Genomic DNA, 11,936 nt, shown 5'->3' with positions numbered 1-11,936 from the left:
TATGTCCATTAGGAATGAGATTGTCGGCAAGTAAAACACACTTTCGAAGTACAAATGCGAATAATAAATCCAGCTTCAATTCAAATGAGACCACACAGCGCTTAATATTTTGTTTTCTGGTAACCCAAACCAAAAGTTCTTCAAAGTATTCTCAGTACAACTCAAATGCAAAACATGTGCTGTGTTTAATTTAATGGGTAGCCTGCGAGAAAAATACGGAGACAGCAACTTGCATAGAAAGCGCAGCTTCGCTCCCCGTTCTCCAATCATTGCATTTCTACCCTACCTGAACGGAAAACCCGTACTCTTCGACGACAGCGCATCCGCAATAGTTTGAGAGGCTTCCAATCAATCCACACACGTTTCCGGCCTCGTCAGCAGCCGCCACAAACGTAGTGCCTGCATGTTCGAGTGGAAGTGCAGCTTCCGGGTAAATGGTCTCCGTTCTTCTGCAAGTAGAAATAAATTATTCCGTGTTGCTCTTTGCGCAGATAGCGCGATTTGATGCAGTTCACACAAGTTGGCAGCCATTAGGGAAGTCTATGCAAACAGCGTCATCGTTTAGCCCAGTCACATTGCACAACACGTAACTATTTGCATAAAATATACAACAAACGGTTGCCTCCAACTAATCGCCCAGTAGCGTTTGGTTCCCCTAAGCTCAATAATAAAAAAATCAACTTCTTCCACCGCGAATATCTTACCGTTAATGAGATGGTATTAACGACGTCTCTGATTTACTAGTTACACTACGATACCTTTTTCTGAAAGCTAATGTAGAGAATTTGGTGAACAAGCTGATGTCATTTAAAACAGCACTCTAGCATTTGCACGTCGCATCCTCAGAAAATATATTTTGACACCTAGCACTTGAGGAGGCTGCCTTGAGGAGTATTGATTATAAGAAATGTGATGCGTGGGACTGAGGATGCATCAAAGTCTACGAAGATACTTCATTCGTAACTGTTGCTTGCGTAGCTCAGTCCAAATTTGTGTCGAAAATTTGTCCCACCGGACGTGTCCCTGGACTTCAGAATACGGTACGAAAAACCAAACGTGTCGCTGTAATGGAAGGTAGCATATTGATTAAGTGTCGGGGCCATAGGAAGCATGCATCTCTGTCCGCTGTTCACAATTTCAGTTCGCTCCTTCACCAAGAGAGACAGAGTTAGATAATTTCTAATAAATACATCTCCCTCTGAGTATTGAAATGAACAAGACAAGTACTCTTCTCAAAACGGTTTCTGTTGGCATTTTCATAGCCTTGCAGACCAGATTTATGTAAGTGTAACAAGGACGCTTGTCCAGCCTACTTTGTTAGTTGGGGTAGTTGTGAAAACATGTTACATCCCTAGCACATACATTTTTGGATATTGCGTTGCAGCTTTCTGTGTCTTGAAACATTTGTACCTGTCTAATTTCACCATTGTTGCACTGTTCCGTGCACGCTGATGTGAGAGCATCTCATCCAGCGAGCCACCAGTGCGAGGGTCCCCCACGTATCGCAAGCCATCAGCGATGGCGTGGCGAAGTGCCTCAATCACAACGTGCTCGAACTGACCAGGGATTTGCATCAACTCTGCGAGAAGAACAGCATAGAATGAGCAGCATTTATATTCCACATCAAGGAAGTAGAAAAAAGCGCTAAACCACTCTAGGGCATGCTTCCCAACTACATGTTCTTCGTTTTCACCGTAGGTTAGTGTTGAAGCTTCACGGTTCGGCTCAGAGACGGCTACGGAGTGCTACATTGATAACGTGCAGTGATTTGCTAACGTTCTGAATTTATTGGTGGTAACTTGTACTAGTAGAAAGAAAAAAAATATCTGGTAGGCTCAATCGGGGCCGCAGTTGCACTGGGGTACGTGCGGTCTTGTGCATGCTGCAAAGGAGGCATGGGCAATAGGGTACAGAAATGACGTAACGAAAAATACAAGTTGCATTCATCTTACCTGCTTAAACTTACCTAAACTTACCTGAAATGTACGTTACCTGCTTAACATACCTGAAAACTTACATGCTTAATTTGGGTTACAGTTAGTGTTACCTTACTTTCATATTCTGCATTTGTGCACACTCCTTATACGTATTGGGCGCTCTTTCTTTGCTGAAGATACCCTGGGCACTAGCATACACATATAACTCCTCTACTGGTGTCGTCCAAAATTACCCAGCGGCACTCGAGTCCCGCCCTATCGTACATGGCTTGAGCTTATCTGATTTCCCCAAGCTCCGGCGCTTGCTCTTTCCATAAGACACACAATTTCCCGTGGTCGATGCAGTTAGCTATTGCTCTGTCATGCTACCCGAAGTTTTGCAGGGTATTCCTTGTAGATAGGTGTGTAACGCTGAGGCGACACATTCGAGCAAGTTTAAAATTTCTACATCATATTGCACACTTGTGGGCCCATAACACCTGGTGAGCATTGGTTCGTGTTCGATAATTTATTCCTTTTATGATCCTAATCAGCTCTCTCCTACGAATTGACTTCCACTGGGAGCGACAAGCTTGTTGCAAAGCAACTGCTCTCTCAGCAGCCCGCGTGATGCTAAATTTACCTCGTATTGCTTCATGCTACTAATTTGATTAACTACCTTTTGTATTATAGTATAGGTTTTCCTTCTAATTTCTTTACATCCATGTAAACTTTCATGATCTTTTATTTTCTATTCCATTTGCATCCATGTTATGGTCTCTATTTCTCTCCCTATATTTTTGATGACTCCTGGTTGCCTATGTACACTTTCAATAGACATGTACTTGATTGCGATCTGTGACATCAAAAGAGGCCGAACCGATGTCACCCTGCACTGCCTCATTTGTGGGTTTAACGTGGGCGTCTGAAGCCTACCGGCCTACCAATCTTTGGTTAACTTGAACACCGACAAGATATCCCATGTCAAACGCAGAATGACATTTGCAAACGTTAGAGTTGGCAACTTTACTCCTTTCCAGGTTCCACAATCCACCTGATACATATTGTGGCCGCAAAGTGCAATCTTTTCCATTGTTTCTGCGTTGCGCTTCCCCTTTGTTTATAGATTATCTTGGTGGGTGCTTGAGTAAGGCTTATCTTCGTTTATGCAAAACGCCGAGGTAATTATATTGCAGAACTTCGGGTATGCCTTGCTCTTAGACTGACACCAAGCAATTACTCTTTTTTGTGCATTATGCCTTGACTTGACGCTGCGTTGCCGCACATGTTCGCAAGTATCTATAAATATCTTGCATTTTCCTTGTGCGCATTACGCATATAGAGTAAATGAAATGTTATTCACTGTTTTCCAGTCGTCTGTCTATGCCCTTGACATAGAGCTTGAACAACAACGAACAGAGGACATCCTTGCTACAGTCCTCGGTGAACTTGCGCCCCGTAATTAAATGTTTGGTCTCTCAATACTGTTTGATATGAAAAGGAGATGTAGCAAAACAACCCTACATATTTTCTTCACAAGTTACACAAAAATGTTTTCCGTGCCTTTGCGCGTGAGAACTTCCCCCAACATTTCCTTGTCTACGTTGTCCTAGGCTCCCTTGATATCTACAAATGCTGTCTACAAAAGTCTGTTCTGAGCTACTGAAATCTTTATCCACTTAGTACAAACGTAATTTAATCTAAGCGTCTGCCTCCTCTGAAGCCATTCTCTATATACCACAGTAAATCATGTTTCTGCCTCAGCCTTGTCAGTTCTACTTTTGTGGCTTGCACTGTCATTCTATGTATCACCGACGTTACTGTAACTGTACTGTACGAGCTCGTCTTATCCTTACCACATTTGCCCTTGTAGATTAAGGTTGAGGATGAGATTTTTATGTCTCACTATTAGCATTTGGTCTAGTCGCTCGTAATTTTTTTCTAGGACTAATTCGTAGAAGATAAATGACTGCCTTTTGCCTCATTGCCACGTCACCTATTCATGACAGTTATTGTACCTGGCAATTACTATCAGGTTCGGTTCATCACTCAGATCCAGCGCTAAAAATTGTTATCAGTATATGCGTCTGAATCCGCTACGTCCGCACTCACATCTCCTATTACCACCTAGCCCAATTTGTTGTACTCAGTTTTATCGCTTGTAGTGCAATCATGCAATTCTGTATTTTTGTGTGCCATCACTGCCTGTCCATAAGTAAGCTACTCCAAGACACGTCTTTTTGCTTTCCCATGTACACCTAATGGAAATAAATTTCCTACATGTGTACTATAAACTTGCCACTTCATAACTCGCCTAATTGGCATGCATACGCTCCGGCCTTTCCTTCATCCAGTCGAAAACAAGCGAAATTGTTCAGAACATGCGGCTCCAGCAAATCTTGTACGTGCATTTTTATCAAAGCGTACACGCTAATAGCTTCGTCATTCAGGTACGTGTGACTATTCCCCCATTTTCGTGCTTGCCACGAACCTGTATGTTAATGTAGGAGATTCCACAGACCCCATATTTATCCTTCGTGCCTGTTTTCTAAACTCCCTGGGGTGTAATTATGCTTCTTACTAATGTGTCGCTACAATCAACACCTAATCTTCATTAACCATAGCCTGGGACTTGTTAAATGCGTCGTGCGACGTCACCGCCAGCTGTAGGCGATAGACATGCATGATCGCGTTATGTCTAGGTAGCTATGATCGCATCAGTAGCTAGTAGCTGCGATCGCATCATGCACTGTTCATCAATGGTGAAATAACTGCGCGCGACACACGCATGACTGCGTAATGGCTTCTCTTCTCTGCACAACGATAGCAAAATATGGCACTTGGGCAGCACGGTTGCACATATATGAGCGATAATAGCATAACATGTTTTTGCTGCATGGGGATCTAGCAAACGGCCCCATAAACAAAACTGAGGAACGTCTCACGTCAAAATCGACGGATATGACAGGATCGTCATTTACACTCTATTAACCAAATCTGCAGATAACAGTTGTGAGTTCGACCCTTCAGCGCACAATAAAATTTCAAATTATTCTAAAAAACATCGTCCCAACGTTCCAGCACCACTGAACTGAAAAGACCTAAGGAGCAAATACAGGTTCGCTGCAAGTATGAAAAAGCCAGCAGCTTCCCCGCAGCAAGTTACAAATGAGCAAAACATCATTCTGTTCCAACCAAGGCGTGTGATGCACTTCCTGCTATCCAGTTATCGAGCCTTAGAATACGCTGTCTTCACTAACTATTACCTAAGTCAAGGACAGCACCCTTTAGTATACAACACTAGAAGAAAGCAGTGATATACCATGGCCGGACATCTCATCATCGGAGTACCCACAACTGTGAATGAATTAGCGATGTGCTAGAGTACGCAAAAATTGTCTAAATGTTGAAATATCATATATCTTGTGCCCTTACAGCAAAAAGCAGCCGTAGCCAGCCATGTTACGCATACATCTCACAGGAATATGGCATAAAAAATGGAAGCGCCCCATTTCCAATTCGTTACCATCCTTAGGTTCCTTGAATCATTTTTCGGAGGCTACCTGTGTATTTTTATTCGTACGTAACGATTTTCTCGCCTACTTCGATAATCAGCGGTGGAATCGGTAGTGGGTCGGGCTGCTGTGCGGAGGCAACGAGGTGCGAAATCAACCATGGGGTGATTTAAACCACTAAATACGTGGCAACGTGTACATACGTGCTGCTCTTCAACGAAGTACGATAGCTAGCAGACGAGTCACTAAAACTACATCTTTATTTTCTGAGTTTCCCATATATACGGTATTTGCAAAAAATAAATTCTCAGCCTTGAGGCAGCGCTCGCCTTACTTCTTTCTTCTTGTTTCATCTTGCTACCTTAGGGCTCCACATGAGTTAGCGCTGCAAGATGCGCTGCGAGATGTGATATGCTTTTGAATGAACCTATTTTGCTCCGACATGGGTCACTGTAGACGAATGACTGGGTAGGTGCCGCTGCTCGAAGAAACTCTTCGGGACGGACCTGCAGTAGTGCCAATGGAAGCTCAGTCTGCGCTTGTCCACAGTGAACATCTTTATGCCAGCACGGGCTACTGGGCATTGCCAGTAAGTGTGTGGCTTTCTTCATTGAACGTCTTTGACTTCAGTTTAGGGAAATACGCACGCCACACTTTGAATGTGTCATTGTTCAACCATGAAAAAGATTGCCTAAATTTGTCCAATCTAGAGTGAAATCACACCCACCACGCAAGAGATCATCAATATGACCAACCCGAGTCATTAGCAGGCTGCGATACAAATGCACCAGGTATGTACCACTTCCAAATTAACCTCTCGCCAACTTCGGTTACTGATTATGTGCACCAGAGTATGCGGGAAGCGAAAAAACCATCTCAGTATTAGCACGCAGTGGCGCGCCAAGCTTCTCGTTTCAGAAGCTACACACAGACTTCTCGGCAGTGCAACTAGAAAGCACAGCATGTCCAGATAGAAACATGAGAGAGAAGCCCGGTTGCTGCATGGCGCGTTTCCCGGCGTTTCCACGCACGAGCGCATCACATATTTTGGAGGCCACCTTCCGGCTTCGCAGCGGTGGCGCTTGATGGAACCCAGTGTTCCAATGAAAGCACTACAGAGGAGTCCCGCCGCAGTGCAAGCCTCATACATGCCTCATTCCGAGTGTGGCAATACGTTGTGTCACCCTATTGATTCTAAGCTAACGTATTACCTTCGCTATTCATCGGAAGTTGAGTGTTGTCGAGCGGTCGCATTATAAAAGTACATCAGTCTCCCGTAAGTGGAGAGCCGATATTGTAATTTCATTTTTCTCCCTCATACATTAGGTGCAAGGCAGTGGAATCTAAACATAAAACAAGGTCACCTAAATTTACCACTCATGCGCATTCCGTCTATGCTTCGCTGCACGCCACAGGCTACAAATAAAAATAATGACACGTGTACATGCTGATCTTTCTCGGGTGACCATGTTTCACTGCTTAACAAATGTCGCACAGTGCAGGACGCGTCTGCATGCATAGAAAGTTTCTGGAACGTTATCGATGCTTCTATCCGCTGTCTGCTGTCGCCGAACCCTGTGTTATCTGATTTCATCGCGTGACGCGAATGGTGTAGAACTTTGTGGAAGACACGCGGGTCTCAGCGATTAGTCTGGAACATTTGACGACTGCTGTAAAAAGCTGACGAGCTTGACCCGCTGATCCGATTACCGACGATCGCCGACCTTGTTCGCCGCTATCGTTGTGCTATAAGTGTAGCTTGTCTTTGTGGGCACAGGTTCCCCTAATAAAAGTTAGTTTTGTATTTCACACTATTGCTACTGTGTTCTTCAACGTCACCACCACGTGACATTAACAAGCAAATTTATCTAAATCAAGATGTTAGCAGCATATGAGTAAATGGCTAGTTTGTTTCTAAGGCTGAATTACTTTGTTAACTCAGAACATAGATTATAGGAACATTTTCACAAAAGTAGATAAGAAAGCACCAAACTGCTTTAAAGTACGACCGCAGCCGCTGCAACAATTATGGCAGAAACTCTACTGGAGTTGTCTTAGTATGCGTAAGCATTGTGCGACTTGCTTATCCCCATGGAGACTGGAGACATTATCAACCTTATCGAACTTGATCTGAGCAGTATGAATCTTTATAAATTCATATCATTCATTAGCAATCTGATAAGAATAGACCCTAGCTGTATGAACCCTTACCAGAGTCCATCCGATCCTTATCACCTCTTATCGGTCGTTATCAGCCTTATCGCAATCAATCCAACCTTTATCAACCCTCTTCTGTCCTTATCAACTTTATCGAACATGATCCGACTTTCGTTGACTATTGAAGTCCTTATCGACTTGCTCCCAAACTTAACGTTATCAATACTTAGCAAGGTTCTCCTAATGGCTCCAATAAGTTAGGTCCTTATCGCCCTTTGGCAGCCTATCCATCCGCGTTGAACAAATATAAACCATGCCGAGACCCATATAGCCCTCATGACTGCTCATCTTTCTGTGTTGCGCGACGAGAAGAGCATGAGTTCTCAGAGATTGGTGGCATTTCGTCGGCGGACGAAGAACCTAACGGAAGGAGCATGTGGCACCCACCGAAACACATTGGGTATCTGGCATGTATTAATTTAGTTTTTGCAAAATTGGAATTTTTCGAATGTCTACAATGTTCCAAGTCAGCTGTACAGAGAGGTTCTAGAGAGATTTTTTTTATTCCACAATAACGATATTATTCCAGCCATCATAGAAACTATTCTCCTTCGACATTTGTTTTGTAATGCCGGTACAACCCATTCATATTGTTACGTAAGAAGACGCAGATGAAAAGCTGTATACAAGTATATTTACAACGTAATACGCCGCACTTGGCCAAGAGGCAACAGCCCGCGCTAGCCTCCAATCGTCGTCGTCGTCTTCTGACTGCTCGCCTCTTCGTTGGCCAGATTTGTAGGTAACAGTATATGAATATTCTTGGAGGCGTAATGCCCAGCGACCAAGTCTTCCTGTAGGATCTTTCAGTGAGCATAACCAGCAAAGGGCGTGATGGTCTGTGACAACGGAAAAGGGTCGGCCATATAAGTATGGGCGGAACTTCGCAACTGCCTAAACTAGGGCCAGACACTCACGTTCAGTGATGGAATAGTTGCGCTCCGTGGGTGACAGGAGCCTGCTGGCGTAAGCGATAACACGGTCGTTGCCGCGCTGGCGTCGTGCCAGTACTGCGCCAATTCCGTGACCACTGGCATCAGTACGGACTTCGGTAGGCGCAGAAGGATCGAAATGGGCCAGAACGGGAGGCGTTGTGAGAACGTCGATTAGATGCGAGAATGCAGAGGCATCGTTATCGCCCCACTGGAAAGGGGCGTCTTTTTTCAAAAGCTCGGTTAGTGGTCGTGCTATGGCCGCGAAATTTCTCACGAAACGCTGGAAGTAGGAACAAAGGCCGATAAAGCTGCGCACATCCTTGACACACTTCGGAACAGGGAAGTGAGTAACAGCATGGATCTTGCCTGAGTCCGGTTGCACTCCGTTCGCGTCAACGAGATGCCCAAGGACGGTAATCTGGCGACGGCCGAATCGGCACTTCGATGCGTTCAGTTGCAGACCGACGCGACGAAAACGTCCAGGACTGCCGAGAGGCGCTCGAGGTGCGTAGCGAGCGTTGGGGAGAATACTATGACGTTGTCCAAGTAGCACAGGCATGTGGACCATTTCAAACCGTGAAGAAGACAGTCCATCGTGCGTTCAAAAGTGGCAGGAGCGTTACATAGACCGAACGGCATCACTTTGAATTGATAAAGACCGTCCGGAGTTACAAAAGCAGTCTTCGCGCGGTCGAGATCGTCCACGGCAATCTGCCAGTAGCCGGAGCGGAGGTCAATAGAAGAGAAGTAGCGAGCGCCATGGAGGCAGTCAAGGGCGTCATCGATCCGACGTAGGGGATACACGTCGTTTTTGGTAACCCTGTTAAGGTGCCGATAATCCACGCAAAAGCGCCATGAGCCATCCTTCTTTTTTACCAGTACAACAGGTAACGCCCATGGACTACATGATGGTTCTATGATGTTCTTGGCAAGCATTTTGCGAACTTCTGCGTGAATAACTTGACGCTCAGCTGGTGACACTCGATACGGGCGGCGATGAATAGGAAGGGCATTGCCGGTATTAATGCGATGTTTAACAGTTGTAGTTTGGGCCAAAGGACGATCGTTAAAGTCAAAAATATGGTTGTAGGAAAACAGAACGCGGTAGAGCTCACGAGCGTGCTCGGACGGCATGTCGGGCGCAATCATTTTCTCTAAGTCGGCGATGGTACAAGTTGTCGACTGAGATGGTCGAGGAGGATCGGCTTAATTGCCGTCTATCTCAATAGATGCTATTGAGTGATCCTCGAGTGAGGAAAGCTGGGCCAGAGACATCCAGCATGGCAGCACTTGTGTCGTCAAGCCAAAATTGACCTCTGGCAGGCAGACGCAATTAGCCGTAAACGATAAAACGGTATAAGGTACCGTGATCCCAAGTGTAAGGAGGACGTCTTGCATAGGAGCCGCGATATAGTGACCGTCGGGCACTGGTGGGGATGACACTAGGTCAACGTAAATCAGTGCCGTAGGTGGCAAGCGAACGAAGTCGACGGAACTGAGGCGACTGGGCTGCGGTTCAGCGGGATCCACAACAGGCAGGTCAAGGCGGAGAGTACTGGCCGAACAATCAATGAGAGCAGAATGTGCGGAGAGGAAGTCTAAGCCGAGGATGATATTGTGGGGACAGTGGGCGAGGACTGTGAATAGCACGATTGTTGAGCGGTCGGCGAAGGAGACACGGACGGCACACGTAACAATTACGGGGGTTGTTCCGCCATCGGCGACACGTAAAACATGCGTCGTGGCGGGCGTGATTATTTTTTTCAGGCGGGTACGAAAGTCCGCGCTCATTACCGACAAATGCACCCCAGTGTCTATAAGAGCAGATACAAGAACACTATCGACCTGCACGTCAAGAAGTTTCAGATGAGTGGGCAACGTCAGTGGAGGATATGGCGGCGTAGGGAGCAGTGCAGCGTCACCTCGAGGCGCTGCATCATCTAGATTTCCGGCTGGGAGCGGCGTCCGAAGGGAGTCGGCGAAAAGGAGCGACGGGGCTGGGGAGAGCGAGGTTGTCGTCGTTGGGGCCAAGGTGAACGAGAATAGGGGCGGTTCGGCGCAGGAGAGTCAGTGGCGGCATTATCGGAGCGTGCAGCATAGCGACGAGAAGGGCCACCTGAGGGGGGAGAGTAGGCAGTATAAGCAGACCGGGGCGGCGAAGTCCAGCGACTTCGACAGTGCCGAGAAATGTGCCCGATTCGACGGCAGTGAAAAGAAATGGGCTTGTCGTCAGCAGTGCGCCGTTCAGATGGTTTGCGGAAGCGTGGTGGTTAAAAAGATGCGGGACGGGGCGGAATCGAAGAAGACGGATGGGTATCAGGGCGATAGGCCGAGCAGATGGTGTGAAGGCCCATGTTTTCGAACTCCTGGCGGAGAACTGCCTGGATCAGGGAAACCGTGACTACAGGTGCATTGGTGGGGCTGGAGTCGAAGGCAGCCGGATAGGCGGCCTCAATCTCACGCCGGATGATCCTGGTAATAGCCCCTGTGTTGTTGGGACGAGGAGCGTCGGCACAGGAAGATGTCGCTGGGTTGTTGGGCAAACGGGCAAGCTGCTGATCGATATGTCGGTTTTAGCGAGTTCTAGGCGGCGGCATTCTTTTATAACAGCATCCACCGTCGCGACGTTGTTGAATACGAGCAAGTTGAAGGCGTCATCGGCAATGCCTTTGAGAATGTGGGATACCTTGTCTGACTCCGTCATGTGTGCATCAACTTTGCGGCACAGAGCCAAGACGTCCTGAATGTACGTGACATAGGGCTCTGTTGACGTCTGCACAAGGCCGGAAAGCGCCTTCTGCGCGGCAAGTTTGTGACCGTAGGGGTTGACGAACAAGTCTCGGAGCTTTTGCTTGAGTGAATGCCAACTGGTGAGCTCCTCTTCGTGCGTCCGAAACCAAACTCGGCGTGTGCCGCCGAGGTAAAAGACAACGTTGACGAGCATGATAGTAGGATTCCACCGGTGATTGCGGCTGAAGTGCTCGTACAGACTGATCCAGTCGTCGACGTCTTCCCCATCTTTGCCCGAGAATACGCCAGCAGGGAGACTCGAAGTGGCAGCAGGTGTCGGAGGCGGCTGAGTCGAGTTGTTATCGCCGGGAGCCATGAAGCTAGGCTCGACGTACCGTCCACTGCAAAGCTCCGTGACAAGGCACAGGGAACGTCCACATCCACCAGATATGTTACGTAAGAAGACGCAGATGAAACGCTATATGCAAGTATATTTACAAAGTAATACACCGCACTTGGCCAAGAGGCAACAGCCCACGCTAGCCTCCAATCGTCGTCGTCGTCTTCCGACTGCTCGCCTCTTCGTCATCGGTAATACTATTCCGTAGTGCTATTGTTACGGA

The 11,936-nt window shown here is 46.8% G+C and overlaps 1 protein-coding gene across 1 annotated transcript in view; it reads right to left on the bottom strand.

Moving 5' to 3' along the window:
* Positions 1-277: 277 nt before the first annotated feature.
* Positions 278-11,936, bottom strand: part of LOC135914483 (glutathione hydrolase-like YwrD proenzyme) — a 62,588-nt gene continuing 50,929 nt past the window's right edge. The window contains exons 6-7 of the mRNA XM_070524585.1: positions 1,411-1,579; positions 278-449 (exon numbers count right to left, since the gene is read on the bottom strand). Coding sequence (XP_070380686.1) covers positions 278-449; positions 1,411-1,579 — 341 coding nt within the window. The remainder of the gene's footprint in view (positions 450-1,410; positions 1,580-11,936) is intronic.

The sequence above is a fragment of the Dermacentor albipictus genome, chromosome 8, assembly GCF_038994185.2.
Source record: "Dermacentor albipictus isolate Rhodes 1998 colony chromosome 8, USDA_Dalb.pri_finalv2, whole genome shotgun sequence".
Taxonomy (NCBI): Eukaryota; Metazoa; Arthropoda; class Arachnida; order Ixodida; family Ixodidae; genus Dermacentor; species Dermacentor albipictus.
The sequence above is the reverse complement of the archived record's forward strand: the minus strand, read 5'-3'. Positions and strand labels throughout refer to the sequence as shown.